At 38.0% G+C, this 19,043-nt stretch overlaps 1 protein-coding gene across 5 annotated transcripts in view; it reads right to left on the bottom strand.

Annotated features, from left to right (window-relative positions):
- Window positions 1-19,043, bottom strand: part of RAI14 (retinoic acid induced 14) — an 85,214-nt gene that overhangs the window by 24,276 nt on the left and 41,895 nt on the right. For all 5 annotated transcript variants that reach the window (XM_030467713.1, XM_030467715.1, XM_030467717.1 and 2 more), the window contains exon 3: window positions 11,211-11,341. In XM_030467713.1, coding sequence (XP_030323573.1) covers window positions 11,211-11,341 — 131 coding nt within the window. The remainder of the gene's footprint in view (window positions 1-11,210; window positions 11,342-19,043) is intronic.

The following is a 19,043-nucleotide window of genomic DNA, read 5'->3' as shown; positions in this document are numbered from 1 at the left end:
GGTTACCGTTTTTTTCTACTGGGAAGTTACAGGTCTCATAACTACTCAATCCTTAACAAGACAAAGAAAAAAAATTATTCTTAGGGAGCAACACAAAGCCTAGTTGGAGTAAATAGGCCTTGAGAGAAGAGCAGACACACGGCAAGATTTTATCAGATGCAGGGTTAACTGGAAAACAGCTGCAAGACTATCGCCTCAATGTCCTATCAGGACCTCAAATTTCCCAAACAGAAATGTTACTCAAGTAACATTTTCAAATGCACTGACAGAGAGAAGCTTGATGACTGAATGCTTGGTGACTGAACAGAGAAGACAGCTGTGTGTGACAACCCTGAACTAGTTTTAAACAGATTTCATACAGATAAGAGATGTTAAGTGGTGAAACACTTGCAACTAAACAAGCCTTTCCCTTATTCAGGACAAAGGACCTGTTCCAAGTTTTGGTTTTTAAGTCAAGTTAGCAAGCAAATGGAGTCTTCTTCGATCAGTCTGAGCACAAGAGTTCAAGTAAAGCTGGTCTTTACTAAAATGCCAAGAATTAGTGCTTCCAGAAATTATTTAAATGCCAGTCTAATGCAAACACAAAAGGGCTGTAATTTTTACTGTTATGTACACATAGAACATTTATTTACAAAACATTTCACCACAGGTGAAGAATAGGATAAATCTGCATTAGAGGTTAGACTTGTGAAAACAGAGCTAAAACAGAGCTAAACTGAGCTTGCTATGGTGGTGTCAGTGATATGACATGTGTCTGACATATCCAGGTTCTCTGCATAACTATTTGCACAGCTACATTCTGAAAAAATAGGTATAATCTTCTTAATGTTATTTTTACATTTTTTTGGCTTAAAACAACTGGGTGATCCCTACATATAGTGAAAACATCACAGAACTAAAGTGGAACATGATAAAATCAGAAAAAAAATGAAGCCCTAGTTAAAAACAGTAACCTTCTAACTAGGAAATTATGAAAAGAAAAAGAGAAGAGGGAAAAAAAATTAAAGGAAAACTACAGCAGATCAGGAGGCTACATCTCTCTCTGTTTGGCAAGGTCACATCCCAGTGTATCTTCAGTACAGAATTAGCATCTTATGTACCACAGATATTCTTCAGGGCCCGAAAATAGTCTGACACACTACTTACCAAAAATCGAAAGCAATTGGTTGAATTATGGATGCTAAGTGTTGTGTTTCCTATTACGACAAACATGGAACTAAGTCAACCATAGGCAAGCATATATTGCTATTGTTCTCTGCCATCGTAATCTGAGTTTTTTGAAAATATTTTAAGTGCAAGAATGTTTGAAATACACTATGAACTTACATACACTCAATCCCAAGGTTTATTTTGAGTAAAAACATCCCTCCCCAAGGCAGATCATTCTTCTTCATTTTCTAATTCATGCCAACTCTTTGTTGACTTTTCAAAAATCTGACTTGTCTGCCAGCAGTTTGATGATCTACAGTTTCCCAGCTGACCCATACCTTCACACACAAAAACAAGACTGATAAAATAAAGATACAGAGCTACTTGGAGTCCTTGTAATGCTGACCTTAAAAATAGAGAAATGGAAGATATTCAACATTAGCTACTACCAGATCAGACAGGCAAGCAGTTTGCCAGCTTTCTCAGTCAGAAAGAGACCCACCAGTAACCTGGTGGATTTGCCATACTGATTTGTGATTTTACACATTACAGAGGCAGCTCCTAGCTTCTAAAGTGTTTATTATTATCCCTCAAAGCCGCAATTCCCACCTCAGTAGCAACAGCAAAAATAAATACATCAGATGATATCTGGCTTTTGATTGTTTTCCACCATAGGCTGAATGGCATAAGTGCTGGAGTGCCTGAGACCAGACCTGGAGGAGAATGGGCCACAAGCACCGCTGAAGCAGCAAATTCTATGCATGAAGGAAGTGCCTGCTGTCACTCAGGATTAAGTCCAGTGTGGCCTCCTCTTGTGTGTAGCACGAGAAAAATTCTATTTACTCTTCTGTGAATGGTTTAAGATTTTATCAGCATGAAAACAATGACAAAAGTAAGCCTTTCTAACAGAAACAAATTTTTTACACATTCAGAATCTAATTCATGGAAAAATTATCACCTTCAGATACAAAGACTGGGATCCCAGAATGGTTCTGAAACTGAAGGTGTTTTCTGCCTTTTTCTGACAAGCTTGATAGCTTGTAGCATCAGGAAAGTACTATCTATTCCAGCAAGGATTATGCTTCTATGAGCAGCACCTGCCCAGTTCTGCTTCTACCTTGCATCAGCACATATAAGTAGATTCCTGTGTGGCTGTTGAGCTGGTAAAGGAAACAAAACCATCTGAAAATCAAAGCTGCCTTCCACTCCTTCATCACAGTCACAGGTGCATGCACCCTGTCAGTGCAGAAGGAACAAGACAAGGAATTTTGGCTTAAACCTAAAAACTAGGATTAAACTATGAATGTTCTATGCATGTTTCCCTGAGAAATCCACATAATCTTTCTCTTGATGATGCAGTCAAGAAAAAATAATGTCACTCCTTTGAGAAAATATGTCTTAGGATCAGCTAGTCTTTTAATTATGAAGGAACTATCTAGATGCTTGGCAAATTATACTGCCTTAAGGCTACAGGTCAGTACTTACTAGGTTTTCTTTGATTGGTTGGGGTTTTTTTTTCTATATAAACCATAGCTTCGCACTGCATCCATTCCATCTCCTCCTAAGGGTAAATGTAATAACCATGGCTTTTCATTAAATGCTGGCAACCCGTGTCATCCTTCTGTCACACACATACGCATGCAGCCACACGAGTGCAAAAATCAGCTTAGGAAAAACAGTTGCAAGAAATACATTTTGTTTTTAAGCCAGAGTTGGCACTATTACAAACTTAGAAAACTAAATGTTCTGAGTTTTTAGACATTTAATCAACGAGTTGCTACTAAAATCTTCTCGAATGCAGGCAGATTCAAATTTTTGAAAGTTTACATAGGCAGGTATGGATTTTTTAGGAAATGAAAGACTTTTCCCTCTCTCACCTCCTTAGCACCAACTGCTGCAAAGTGAATCAATGCACATAGTACCTATGGTTCTTCTACCATATATTAACCATGAGCTGGGATCTGCCCTCTCCCAATACACACAAAACCTGCTGGCAAAGCCCCTACATCCCGCTTCTATGTTAGCAAATATTCTGAAAGAGCTTTAAAAATAAAACCAAAAAAAAGGCACAAAAAACCACCAGCGCTGTTTTCATACAAAGCTTCCAGCTTTGCCTCATAGCATAAAATGTCTTGTTTCAATCACAAACACCTCGAGGTATAGGACATTAATAAAAGGCAAGCCTGCTGAATGGCTGCTTTCTTAATAGGAGAGAAGCAATTGCATCATTCAACACAGGAGTTGGCAAGCTACAGATTCCTGATTTTAGCCTTTAAACTCAGCAAAAAAAAAATCCACCCAGCTGCTCTTCAAAGAGATTTCTGGGATCCCCACAAGTTTCGTGTTTTTCATTCTCAGGTTGTGTTCCAGCAGTTCCATTTTCATACACAGTTTTCTTTGGCAAACTCTATTACCACATTACCACAAACTCCTACTTCAAGTCTGCAATGTATAGACTTTTCTTCCACGTACCATTAATTGTAAACATAAGTGCTCACAATTTAGATTTATCATAGGAATTTTCCTGCAGAGTCCATTTTTTAAGTCCCTCAATATCTAATGTCAGCAAATAGCAACAGAGATTCTGCCAAGGGCAAGCTTCAGGACACTCCCAGATGTTGACAGAAAGGCTCCAGTTTTGAAACACAGTTTTTATTTTTGGTATTGTAGGATAGGAAAATAGACAAAGTACAAGAAACAATGATATCTCAAAGAGCCTAGAAACGAGAGCAGTGTCATCTGTGCCTCTAAAGCAAAGTTTAGAGGAGTAGGAAAGACTCCTGACAGTTTCTTTTAAAACACATCCCATATCTAAATGGGCTTTAGATGCACAGTCAGCTTCTGATACATGTCTATCAGGAAAACATCTTTTTAGCATGGGCTAAAATATCCCTGAGAATGCCATGGATGTATCCTCATAAAAACAGCTTTCTCCCTGGATTAGGTAAAACCAGTGAGCCATCTGCCATGCTTTCCTGCAAATTTAAAATAGAGTTCAAAGTTAAAATTAAGCCAAATAATGAGAGCAATGAGCAGTGTCTCCCTTGACTTTCATTCTCCCACACAACCCTCTTTGTAATGCTGCCTATGCACCAGCAAATGCTAATGACCACCTGAATATGGGAAAAGTCATGGAATTATGGCAAGAAAATCCCAAACCATACTAGTATAACAAGAGGCCAGGAAAGGGCTAGAAAGGCTGAGAACAACAGAGTAACAATTAATCTAAAAATGTTTTTGTTGCATGAAAATCCACCATGGCTTAATAACTACATGGGGACATTGACAAAAGGATAGCTCAGGATTATTTGCTATGTTGAGAATTTTTCTTTTACACATGGAATACTCCAGATCTTCTCAGGTTTGAGGTAACAAAACTATCTGGATTGTTTTTATTTTATTAAATTGCACAAAGTAAACTTCTCTCACTTCATAAGGGATTACAAACCAAGTGCAGCAACGATAAGAACTTAGAGTAACTAACCTAGTAGTACATATTCTTCAAAGATCAATGGTTAAGATGACCTCAACATTTTTTCTGTAAACTTTTAAAATTATGATAATATACCCTTATTTTGCATTTCAGAATAATTACAGTACTACAGCTTTACACTTCTGTAATTTCTGTGCATTTCTGTACAGACACGTGCAAGAAAAGATAAATTTTCTTAAGATAACTTCAGAGCTTTTCTGTCTTTTTCAGCTAATACTTTCCTAATAAAGAATGCACCTGTAAAGCAGGTAGCACAAAATGCAAAGTGATATATAAACCAAATAAACAAGTAGCGACCAGCAGAGCCTATTGCCTGAGACCTCATTTGAAGCTTAACAAAAATAAATTAAATAAATCTAACATTTGCACATCACTCTCTCCTAGTTGTATGTACCCTTTCTTTCTCTTCCTGGAAGGAAGCTAGTAGCAGCCAGTTGATGTAACTAAAATCTACACAACACAGCTCATTTGGTGGCATGTCTTTGAAAAACATGTAAAACAGCTGCAGCCCATTATGTAGATATAAATCTGAAAAACAACTGCAGCCTTAGCCCTTTCCCCTATAGCCTCAGAGAGACTGGTTCTGGCCCAACCCATTAGAGGCACGCTTCCCTCGTGCTTCCCTCCAGCTGAGTAGAAGGAGCAGCCACTGTGTTCCTCACGTGGAAGTGGGACACTGGGTTCTGCCTCCACATGAGCCAAGCAGGACATGTTTCAAGACAGGCACAAAAAAACTTTCAACCATCTAGGCTATGCTGTGATCCAAGAAACTGAAAAACTTCTTGAAACCTGGCCAGGTGTTGTAAAATCTGGGTATTTGGCAACCCTGCAAATGAAGCTGCTTTACAGGCTGCTCCTGCAGCTGCCTGATGCTGCCTTACAGGTTTGGCCAACCCTACCCATGAGCAGGAAAAGTCTCCACAAACACATGGACAGGAGCCTTTCAGAAGCTGACTTTCTTCTGAACGTAGCCCTACTAGCAGGCAATGAAATGCAGGTTCATTAAGAACAGACATCCTATCAGCCTGCATAAAAAAGCAGTCACAAAACAGAAGACACAAGTTTGCTCCTAGAAGAAATTACAGATGGATTGTGGATGTATATGCAAGATCCAAAAAACCTGTTGGGATGTTTCTCAATGCTCAGAGGACTTTGTAAAAAACACATGAGTTCTTTAAGTAACTGGATTTGTTAGTTTTACAATGCAGGAAATTACTAAAGAGAAAAAGTAAAAAGCTTCAGTTTTTCAGAAGTGCAGTTTAGAAACTTCGTAACTGAAATAAAACCAAAGAGCACTAATTCCTGTCTCTTCAGAAGATGGCCTTTTCACTTTTTTAAAATAATACAAAGGTATAAAAATACTAAAATGTCTTTTTAAAAAACTGCTTCAAAAACATGTACAATAGAACCTAAGTGCCACTGGTTTCTAAAAGTTAGAACATGATGTGTTGAAGGAGTGGTCATGTACTTGAAGTGATCAGAAAGTCTTCAGTCAGTTTCAGTTTCAGTCAATAGCCAGGAACAACTCATTAACATGAATTTTACTCCATGAACTTAATTTAAAAGCCTGAATGACTGTAGATAAAGTAATGTTTGTACAAAATGTTGATTTTTTTTCATGTATTGCCAAATTACAAAATTTAAATTAAATACTACTCTTCCATTATGGGACATTTCCTCTCACCATACATTAACAATTGGCTCATATTGAATGTAATAGAAAGTTAACTAGCCCAACTTAGGATACTGGCAGAGAAGGGCTTCACCCAACCATGCCCAGATGTTTCATAATTTTTCTAAGTGTTAGTCTGAAGTAGAAAGCAGTTTTTCAGGAAACTTTAACAACATCTTAATCAAATTGTGTTCACAACAATGCTGCAGGGGAAATGGGGGAACAAAATGGAACAATCAGGATTGGAATCTGAAAAGACCTTCTTGAAGATTTTGGAGAGACAGAAATTTTTACACCTGAATCTCCCATAGAAATAAACTTTAAAAGAAATTTTGGAATAAAAACCAGACTTCAGCCATCTGTTGGCTAGAGATAAAACACAGGTGGATATTGCTGTAGTCTTCCTTTATTTGTCCATGCTCTGAAACCTAGACATTATTGTGACCATCTGTACCATCATAAATTAATGATAAATTTTTAAATATTTTCTGTAAAGTATCATATAAGGCCATTGGAAAACCAATGAACTCCATTCCTGGAGAGCCAACAATCCTCAGGCACTAGACCTTTCTTGCAGCTCACATACTGGTACGATTTTCAAATTATGCTTTTCTATTTAAGTATTTAGGCGATTTTAAGATACGGCACACAGTCTGTACAAAATAAACATCTGCTAGAGTATGGTGTTAGACTGAAGATGCTCAACACAAGAAAATGTGTGCATAACAAAATATTTGAGATTGCCTAAATTTTGAAGGTCTCCTAGAGAATGTATAGTAATACGTAAGCAAGAGAAGGTTATTACAATTATTCTGTTTCACAGGCAGTAGGCTAACCTGACTTCCAGTTCTGAAGATCAGCTCTCTAACCCACTTTCTATGTTTTTCTTTCCAACTGGAACAGTGTCGCAGCTATAGTATGTCTGTACTCTCCCAACAGCTTCATTTAAGATAAGTACTATCATATACATGAAGAGACTCTCTCATAGGTAATGCAAACCTGCTTTACTTCTTGAACAACAATGTCCTTCAAGTCACTTGCCCCACGTCCTTATACACTAAGATCCAAAAGACAGAAGAGAAAAATTAATACCACACACATAATATATAGGAACGATTTGGGGCTGAAATATGCTCCAAGACTTATTTTTGGTTCAGCCCCCAAGTCATGAACATTCGGGTTCAAATGAAAATGTATTATTTCTACTTGCTGCTATAGACAATAGTTTGGTAAAGGAGTACTTGAAGAGTACATTCTATGGAGGTTTCTAAAGCTTTTTTGTACCATTGTCAGACTCATTTCATTAAACAAAACTGATTCAATTGCAGTTAAAAAATCACAAAGACTATTGTTTCATTTAATAGCCATAAGCATTTAATTCTAGCTCAGTACCTTGCAGAAACATGTAAACATGGAAGTGAGGGCTTGGCACACAGACAAAATAACTTCAGGACATGGAAATTATGCCATTTATACATTGTGAGTCCTTTCCAAAATTTCACCTCCAGCCCATGACCCCCACCCTCCACAATTGCCTTCATTAATTGCAACAGCACATTTGAGCACCAGCTCTTGTGGAAAGTATAATACATGAATGAGTCCTATCACCTTTTGAAAAGGCTCTTTCTGAAAGCCCATTTTTTGTTAGTTTCAGTGGGATTTAAATGATCAAATTCCAAACTGGAAAGCACTGTTTAGTTGTTTAAGGAAGCTAGACAAAAAATCCCTATCTGGCAAAATAAGACTATAACAGCAGAGTCAGATTTCCAGATAGGCTCTATTACAAGTGTGCTTGGCAATAGTCTTTGCTGTGTAAGTGGGAGCAACAATGGGGTTGTGTCAACTCATGCCAAAGGTGGATTTGCTCCATAGCCTTAAAACTGATTTATTGTTTATAGTAAAAACTGAGCCAGAGGCGCGGTAGTGGTGTGGAAAGTCAGGCAAGTCTTAAAAATTTCATTACTCTGACAATATTTTGTTGTATTCTTCTAAAGAGGCAGGAGAGTTAAACCTCCTGATAAAAATTAGTAAATGCTACCTTAGAAATTTTACTGCTACCCAGACCTCATTAGTTTAACTATATCTATGCTATTTCATGTGGACAAGCAAAGAAAAGGACCTATAAGACAGAGGCAAAAGAGGATACAGGTGAAATTTAGGTGGTTATGTCCAAAGCTGATGCAGAGTACATTGCAACAGGACACAGTGAAATGATGCAAACTGTACTTAACAGGAAAAATAATAGAAAATTCTGGCTTCTGGATTCTGCTTCTCTCAGTTCAAGCATTTATATTAAGAAGCCATTGAATTATTAAAGAAAAAAATTAAAAGAATGCCTTTGAGCATGAAAAAGTAGTGTCCTCTCCATGTTCTGTTTAAAACAATGTATTACATTGATACACTGTACTTCAAATAAAGATCTGGGCAGAATCAAGAATTTTGTTTGTATTGTTATTAACAAGAATAAAATATCTTAAAAGAAACATGGTACACCTTAAGGGAACAGACAACAACAGTCCTAGCAAACTTGTACAGCAAGCACATAATTGTTTCTCCTTTTTTTGCTTTAGACCACATTCCAAAATCTTTAATCACATTATGCACATTGCTATATAATTGAATCCATCATGTTCTTCTGGTTACTCACCTCCAGGCTAGTTATGTAAACAAATGTATCAATCCATACTCAGAGTGATCAATAGAACACTCATTAAAAATAGCTCCCTTTCCACATGGTTCTGTAGACTGCCTTTTAAAACGTAACCAGTGAAATCTGAGCAGGATGATGAGCAGCTGTCCCAAAAAGACCTCTTCAGATTGTGCTTTTCCAGCATGAAAATCTCCCGTGTTATAGGTGAGGCTGCAGACAAACCAATACCATGCTTCTGCAGGACAATAACATACCAGTGCTGGGATGCAGCAGGCTCTATTGCCTCTAAGCAAAGCTTCTAAGTGGCAAATGAGCTGCATTGGTATGGGGGTTGGACTTGATGATCTTTCATGGTCCCTTCCAACCTTTAACATTTTGTAATTCTGTGATTAAAAGGAAGCCTGGTTATCATACTGCAAACATAGTAGAAACAAGCCTATCTACAGAGAAATTATGTCTATACTTCTTGTTGCACACATTAAAAAAAGCCTCTGAAGAGGGAAAAATGCAGTCAAAACACTGCCCATTACTAATAAACCATTCTGGACAACAATTCTGGGTCATGATTCTCTGGTAGCTATGTCTCTCCAGATCACTGTCATTGTTCTACACCTGTCAGGCTCTGTCTTTCAAAACTGAGAAAGAAATAACCCTAGCAGGTCTCCCAGTGCACTGGGAACAGGATGTGCATTGACACACTGTATTTCTATATCATAGCAATACTCTTTTTCTTTCTTCCCTCTCAAGTTTTCCTTTAAGCCAATACACAGAAACACCTAAAAAAGCAAATGAAAATATATCGCAAGCATATGGAACAATCAAATGCAGAGTTCTTCATAGCATTAATTCAAATTTAATTCACATTCCTGTAAAGCTGTAAATCATTGTTTCAGATCCCTAGAGTTAAAACAATCCTACTTCTTACTGTTAAGAGGCTTGTGTGTGCTTGTAGGTAATTTCAGTCTTGCTAGGTTCCCTAGGAAAGTTCATAGTATCAAAGTATAAATGCAACTTGTAAAACAGTTACATTGTTACATCGGTTACAATGCAGTTTAAGGTTTAAGAATCCAGCTCTGAAGGTATGTTGACTGTAAAAACACAAGATGTTATACATAGCTGTAATTCAGAAGAATATATAGAAGACATGATTTGATTACATTCAGAATACAAACACACACACACAATGTTTAAAAATTAGAACCACATTAACGTGTGGAGCAAGCCCACTTGAAGTAATCAGAAAACTTGGACTTCTGAAGTAAGAAGTGGAAGGTCATTATGAGTCATGGTCAACATTCAGTTTCCTCAGATGCAGAACAGAAATATAGCAGACACAGGAAACTGAAACACCCTGATGTGTGAAACACCCTAAACGCAAGAAACAAATTGTGACTCAGTGAATGTAACCCAGAAGTAAAGTCATTAGAACTTAGAGATTTGGTATGAACTGCCTTGCAATGGCTCTCCCAAGTTTATAACTGTTCTCCTTTCCCCCCATCTATCCAGAGTTTCATGAAGGTCTTGTTTCTGTCACAGGATGTTCGTTTCTTAATCATCTTTCTGGGGCCTAGTAAAATTTAAGGATTGTAATCTCCTGGCTGTAATTTTCTTAGTGGACATCTTGCATCTTCCACAATTCAGAATGTTCACAGGAGACCAAGAAGAAGAATGGAAGAAGAAAATGCTATATATAAAATAAATTCAGACTGCAAAAGAAATCTCATTCACACAAAACTTTCAGTGTCAAACTTCAATCAAAACAAGGAACAGCTGCATTAATCATAAGGATCTGCAAGATTTTAAACCCACCCACCATAGTTTCAGTTCAAGCTAACCCATTAGAAAGAAAAATTTACCTTCATTGGTATGTCATTGAACTAATGTTCATGGGAAAAAATAGCCCCAGAGACTAATGCTTTTTGGAGTATTCAGTCTGCAGTGTGACACAAATTTCCTAACTCCTAAAATATTCTGTCCTAAAATGGCCCCAATTTACCCAGCATTCCATCTTCAAGTTACCTCAATGAGTTTTCTGATTCTGAAAAGGAATTTTAACTGTAGAATTACAAACATAGACTAAGAAAGGAGCTTCCCAAAATGTATTGTGCTTTAGATTTAAAAGAAAATTTCATTTTTTTTTTTTTAGGATGGTCTTTGGTTCTTAGTTCCTGTAAGTGGCATATGCATCCAAGGTTGTTTTTTTCCCCCCCCTTCCTTGTGCTTAACTAAGTTTAAGTTGGACTTACGCAGTTTTGCCCTCACTATCTTGTTTGGTGGCACTGGCTCCCTTTTTACCCAGCAAAGAAGCCACTTTCTCAGGATCGCCATTCTCCACTGCCTGCAGCAGCCGATCATCATTCTTATTCCACTCATTTGTCTGTAATACAGAAAAAGAAGGGAGAAATATTAATATCACCAGCACTGTGTCCAGGCTCTCCTGTATGATCCTGCACACATTTATCACCATTAAACAAAAGTCCAACCCAAAGAAAGCCACATAGAAGTAATTTGCAAGCTGTGTGGAATAAGTTCTCAAGGGCTCAATGGCTCAAACCAGAGCCTAAGCAGTTGCCAGAGAAAACTGTGTAGCAGAAGAGTAGTGCAGGAAAAAAAAAACACCTTTGTTCTTACTGCATTTTAGAATGTTCTCCTTCATTTGTCTAGTACTGGTTTCTCTTCTGGAGCTGCATTGGCCCCATGGGACCTTCATCACATACCTCATGTAGATAAGCAGTGGGTGCCTCAGCTGATCCACATCCCACTCTAACAACACAGACCAGCCAAAACTTTGCATACTTAGGACTCTTCCAAGCTCACACTTTGTAGAGAGGAACAGGTTGAGACTGAACTACGCAGACTGTAAAGAGTTTTACTGAGTTTTTCTCCCCCACATTTGTCTTTAAAATAAACAAATCAACCACTCGGATGACACATCCCTACGACTGCTGAAAAGACAACCACTCGACATTTAAATCTTTCCAAAATTAATCCACTAAATCCTTCTGCTCCTTCTCACCAGTGGAGTCTGTGACTCTATTTCCTCTAAACTGATGATTCCTATACCCTCTCTGAACTCACAGGACATGGTCTATTTCCTCTACCAGAAGCCCAATCTGGATCTAGCAAGACACTAAGAAAACAGAGGGCAGTTAACCTTCTGTATTCCATAGATCATAGCAACACAAGTTCTGGACAAGAAATAAGAGATGCATCCATGCCTTCTGGTCTGGACCAACGACAGAGTTCAGCTTTCAGGAGGAACAACCTGGTGCAATAGAAAGCTGCATTTATATGAGTGCTGGCACCCCATCACCCTCAGGAGAGTTATCTTCAACAGACTATGACTTGGCTCTTTGACATCAGTCAAGTCCATTTCAGCAAGACTGCCAACTCACTAGCTCCCAATTTCTGCACACTTTCTAGTGACTAAATTCATACTGATAAGACTCATTGAGTCGACACAACTAAAGAAAACCCAAACAAAATAACCCAACACCTTGTGCTGTTGCTTAAACAGCCTTTATTGTCTCTAGCGGAAGAAAAAGAAAATTATGTTTCTCTGTCAAGATTTGCAAGGAAGAGTGTACAAGGTGCAGATTGATAAAAATCAAAGCCACGGGCTGTGCATACCCAGAAAATCAGAGAAAAGTATTCCAGGTTACTAGTTATTAAATACTAAAAAACAAACAAAACCAATACATAACCAAAAACAAAACAACAAAAAAACCAAATCAAAAAGCCTCAAAAACTTTTGGGAGAGTGCAGCCTGGGGCAGAAGAGCAGTCAGGAATTAAAAGAACACAACCCAGAACCACGAGTATAAAAGATCTGTCAAAGGAAGTGGCATGCAGACAACAAAGAGTGACTGCAGTCTCTTATGGTAGTGGTACAACTGGTGGGTATATGCATATCAAGCAGGTTATAGTCTCTGTTTTATAGCACTGGAATAAACTATTACAGACTACAGAGCATTAATTACATCAGAAAAAAAACCTGTTCCCCCCAGCAATATTTAGACTCAGTGGCAGTGAATGGGCAGCCAAGCTGCAGGCTCCACCTAAAATTTAATTCATTGCATGTTCTTCATTTGGGGAACAAGCTTTAAGAGGAGCCTACTATTAAAAGCAGATGTTTAAAAATGTAACATACCTGTAAATAAGATCCTTCAAAGTTAACAGTGTTTGTTTGACGGCATATTATGCCCTTTTTTTGTCATGCTTCTGTGTTTTTTACATTCAGTCATATAAGATACTTAAATATAGAATATTTGATAAATTACCCTTACCCATAAATCCCACAGATTGGTAGCTCCTAACTTCTGAACTTATTTTTGTTTCCTTTTTTTTTCTCTTTTTTTTATTTTATATTTTGGAAAAGAAAGATGGCGGGTAACATGATAATCTACACACCCACACATATAATTAAAAACTAACTCACACTTTCAAAAGAAATACAACACCTAAGTTAAGATTTTCTCATGACCTGAAATAACCAGTTTACTTCTGAAACATGAAACAGAATAAGCTACAGGAAAATGTTAAGATTAAGGCTTGCTGAAAATTCTTGGCAGAAGAGTTTTTTAGAATGGCCACATCTTCAAGAACCAGTTTCAGGAATATTCCCTCAGTATTCAGATATTAAGCTGAAACACTGACATCCAATCCAGTATTCTGGTGTAAACAAGTAAGCATGCTTATGCCAAACCCCAAATTTAAGAAACAACTGAGATCAAGCATCAGCTTGAAGCATCAGCTTCCCCTTTGAGAAGCTGTTGTGATAAGTACACCCCTGCCTATAATTGCACTATCAAAAACATCCCAGACCCAGCAGGCAGCTGGGCCCCAAATTACCTCCCAGCTGTGAAAGTTGTACATAGGAGATATATACATGTTGGATAGGGAAGCCTGGAGTGTTCTGATTCTCATGTTGCAGAATGATGCCATGTTCATGTTAATAGTAATACATTTTATTGCATATGCTGTTATCCTGTTATAAGAATCTGTTATGAGGTTTAAGTAACCTTTACTATAGTTTTCAACCACACCTTTTTTAGTAACAAAAAATACAGTTGCACACAAACACAATTAAAAAAAGAGATTGGAGGATGCCAAATTCGTTACATACTAACTTGGGTATTTGTAACACCAAGTGGCAGCAGATTTTTTGCCAAATCTCTTTAGTCTAGCATGACAACAAAAAAACCATCAGACTTACACAGCTAAGAAGGTACAATCATCAGCAATAATGCTAAGGCTTTGGGGGTTTTGCTTGTTTTGTGTCAAGAGAGTTGCAAACATGCAAGTCAGGCAGCTGAATAATACAGCATGACACATGGTGCTGTACATGTAGCTTGCAAATAAGAAAAACAGAGCCCTCCAGTGCAAAGGTAAACACATGTGTGGAAGAAATTTGGAAGAATGATCCTGGAAAAGATGTAGGGTTTCTTTATCTACACCTACCCCACCCTCCTCCTGTAGGCAATACGCCACACCATTATCAACAGCCTTCCTTCAAACAATTAACATTCTCTAATAACAATGGTTTGCAAACACATGCAAAACTTAGCTGATGAAATACACATTTTAGCTTCATCTGGCAGAATCCACACTCTACTCAGTTCTTCTTCAGGTTGCTCAAGTGCAAGTTTTTGGATAAACTGAGAAATTTACAGTTATGCCTTAATACTTTCAATCTTTTCCTATGAACAGGAGTATCATTATGCAGGGGATCAGACAATCTGTCATACCTAATAAACCTTAACTGCAACATTCACCTGTCATACTGAAGTAAGGAAACATAAATACAATACAACGACAGCTGAAAGGATGGAAAAGGCAAAATCTAAACATTAACTGGATGTGCAGAGCTGGGTTGAAATTTCTGACAATTTTAGCATCCCTCTCAAGCATGCTCTTAATATAAGACTATTATATTAGTCTTAATTTTCAGATAGGCAACTGTGTTGCATGGCCTCAAGTAATCTCTGAATGAAGAATCTCTCCGCTAACAATTAAGTGTTTCCCATATTTAAACTTTTAAGAACCTGAGAAAGAAGGAGTTAGCTGTGATTGGGATGCAAATCCACTCCTGAACAAGGCTTTGTCTGGTCAAGTTTAATGGAGGGAAGCAGAGATCAGAAGAGAACTGACTGACTTCATTTACATCATCAGTTGATGATAAGTGATTAAATATCACAATACTCAGACCAAATGCACAGTGCTCACAACACCTCCAATGACCACCACCAAGACAAGCTGAACTATCAGAGCTCCATCAGCCAGAGACACACACTTCAGCAAGTGTTACACACAGTAATTTTACTCAGTTGTTCACCATGTGTCTTAAACTTCCTCTATGCACAGGTTATTTCCTCTGCAAACCTAGAGATAATTCTATGCTCACAAGATACGTATAAAGTAGTTACTATAACTTCTGGGGCTGATACTGCCTCCTAAAAATCTGTTGATCACTGGCATCACAGACAACATGTTGACAAGCTGACAGACTGCTTTGTGTCCAAAGAGAAACTTTCATAACAAGGTTGGGTTTTGTGTTTGGGTTTTTTGGTTTTTTTCCTTTTTTTTTTTTTTTTTTTTACAGTTACGAGCTTGCACTACCTATTTAGCACATGGTTTTCCTGTCACAAAGTAAACATTTTCCGTTCCAGAAGAGAAGGTCAAGGATCATAATATATGTTTAGAAAAGGTACCTGTTTTGGTTTTGTTTTTTTCTTTTTTTCATCACCATCACATCAGAATATGAAGCCTCAGCTACCTTTAAGTTTACTAGTAAATGTCAAGAAAGAAATAACAACATATAACAAGAGGTGATAGCTCTAATTAGCACTTGTACACAGGGTTTTCCATGTACAAAGACCTGAGCAAACACTAACTGGACAGCCACTCTGTTTCTTTATCTTTGGCATGCAGCCTACAGGAGATGATTTAAGTGACCTTGCATTGTTGCAAGCCTACTGGAGACAGAGTTATGTTATCTCCACTGAAATCAGAACTGCAGGGAAGCAGAGTAGCAAATTGAAATTCCTGATAATTTCTAACTCAGCAACTCACTGTCTGGAAAGGAAAGGAATACTTTAAGACTGGCATCACAAACATTTTTAGGACACTGCATACCACTGTATCACAAGGTCATCCACAGAATTCTGCATGTGCTGGACTTCCCAAGAGAGTTGTAAAACCAAGAATAATCCTATTGTAGGGAATGCATCCTCTAGACAAAACAACCCTCAAAGTTAAAACATCAGATGATAGCTTTTCTCAGAAGAACAGCTTATCTGAAAACTTTATTACCTAGGAACCAGTGAAATGTGGATAGGTAGCCTACACTTTTTCCTGCCCTCCAACCACAATTTAGTGACTTTATTTACCAGCAGCATGTTTGTGTGGTGAAATACAAAAATCTGCTTTGCAGAGGGACAGGATGTGTTTGAACTCACCAGAAACAGCTTCTCTGAGCCTATGGAAACAGTTCCCACCCAGGGCATGCAGAGCTTAGCAGAAACTGCTGCTTCCCAGGCCCCTTTCAATTCCTGTGGATCTAGATCTTTCCTGTACCTTCTGAAGTCAGCCCATGGTGCCCGAGTACCTCCAGTGGCATTGCAAGCTGAGCTCTGGCACTGCACTCCACTGAGACAGCATCTTGAAGGCCATGGACAAAATTACATTTGCTAACTGTACCAGAAGTAAGGTCTTGTCAAAAAAGTGAAGTGTGACAAGGGCTTTCAAAGTAATTCATAGTGATATTATCTAAATGTCACTAATTCTTAAAAGAGGAGTTTGTTCCAGCTTCACTTGGTCATCTATGTTCCCCATTTCAGGTGACTGATGGAATAATATTATATTTACGTAAGACAAAGCATTTGCAGCTCATAGTTTATAGGCACATTCCTTGAAAGGTGGGAACAGCAGCAGCAATGCAAGTAAGCTGTGAACATTTTACAAGCAGAAGTGTTAATCCACTGTTCTCCTCTTGCTTCTTGAGCTTCTGTGCCCAGTTGGGGCAACTGTCCATGCAAAGTGCAGAAGTGTTTGACATTAGTGACTGTATTTGTGTCAGGCCATGAATGCCATTTGAATTGGACTTAATAAGCACCACAGGGAAGGCAGGAAGGAACTGGAGTGAATGAACAAGGAATGGTAACAAAAGGCTAGTGGTAGATTGTAAGTAAACCTTGATAATAACCCATTCATTGGGCAGTTACTGTAGATAAAAGAATTGATTATTATCCAAACAATTTTTTCATTTTGAACCCCAGAAAAACACAACTGAATAACAAGTCACTCAGCAGGATGCTTCTATCAGTCAGTGAGACTGTCCGGAAACTTCTCTGGCACAAGGGTACTACAAGCTGTGAAATGAAAGGGTCTTTCACCAGAGAAGGGTAAAGATGACCTGACTAAAATGGTCATCTCAGACTGCAAGTTTAAGAGGGAGAAGGGAAAGGTGTGGGAAAAAGCATGTGGTCTTTGCTTAAATAATGACTGGAATTTGCAGCAGGCTGTACACTGCAGTCCAGGAACACTCAAGAGTGAAGTCAAAATGGAAAAAAAAGCATTTAACAGTTTACTGGTTTACTGAGTTGTTTTTCTCGTAAGTTGCTTGGGTTGTTTGTCTCTGGCTTTGTGTTTTGTTTTTTTCTATAAACCTATTTCCTTTCGCAATTTCTGTCAGACATTAAATGCAAAGAAGCCATGAGGTCAGCATAGGGAATCTGCTGAGTTAATTGATAGCTGTAAAAATTATTATTAAATTAATTATTTAATTTAAAATATTACATTAATTAAATTATTAAATTAAAATTAAATTAAAATTTAATTATTTATTAAATGTAATGCACTAGGTTAATTTTTCTGTAGAAAAGTACTGAAGTAAAACTCTGCTTTGTCCTCTTGGATAAATGACTAACCACAAAACTCTCAGCCATGATCATGTAGACTGATATAACAGTGGCCCAGCCTTGCTTACCCTGGAGACTCTTTTCTGACACAAAACAATGGGATATTGATTTGGGCCCATTTAAGCAGTGTCCAAGCCTTATAAATGGAAATTGGCTGACACCAGCTAGACTTGCCACCCAAGATTCTGCATGTGTCAGAGGAGAGATTAACAAAAGGACATCACAGGCCAACGTCCCAGAAAAACATCGAAGACCCCCCAAACTAAGAAAGAAAATATTTCCAGGGAACTGGACAAATATTGCAATTAGTTAGAGGGTTCTTTGCGCAACCAAATTTTATGGTATCAAATAAAGCATGGATAAGTGGCCTTTTCATAACTCAGATGTAAGATTTTGTTTCTGTAAGAGCAAGAAATTGAAAAGGTTAAACATGGAAGTCTGCAAGGAGGGCAAGAGAACATGACACAGTCCAACCAGACCAAAGAATACTTGGCCTACAGCTGGTGAGCTGGTGAGCTTAGAGGCACCCAGTGGAATTCACTTCCTAGTAAAGGCTATAGCGATTTTTTTCCTTCAGATACTACTTTTCAGCTTTTTAACATGATAAAAGAAATCAGTGTTTGTATTTGAGGCACAGTGCAGTTTCTTGTTAACAACACATCCAGGTACATCAGGGCTTCAATTTTGATTTAGGCATTTACTGATGGTTTCCATAAATCAATTTAATTCCAGTGGAGATAAAGTGATGAACAAAAAGCACACAACATGTGAGGCAAAAGAACAACATAAGCAAACTTAGTTAAATCATTACTAACACACAGACAGAGAGCACTGGCAGTTAAGTCCAGAACTGCCCATTTCTGACCACCTCACACAACTGATAGAACAACTGGAGATTTATTGTCACTCTCAGACAAAGAATGTAGATGTAACCACACCACACACAACCAATCATTCTCAGTAAGACAAGCAAACCCAAGAATTGTGTCTAGTTGTATAAATAAGACAATGCTAATTTTAGAACAGATGCAACAGATGTCATTCAACACTGTCCTGCACAACATTCTGGTCTCTAGCTGGAATGACACAGATTCAATGGATGGACCACTCACTGGATAAGGAACTGGCTGGATGGTTGCACCCAAAGAGCTGTGATCAGTGT

This window comes from Calypte anna, chromosome Z, assembly GCF_003957555.1.
Source record: "Calypte anna isolate BGI_N300 chromosome Z, bCalAnn1_v1.p, whole genome shotgun sequence".
Classification (NCBI taxonomy): Eukaryota; Metazoa; Chordata; class Aves; order Apodiformes; family Trochilidae; genus Calypte; species Calypte anna.
The sequence above is the reverse complement of the archived record's forward strand: the minus strand, read 5'-3'. Positions and strand labels throughout refer to the sequence as shown.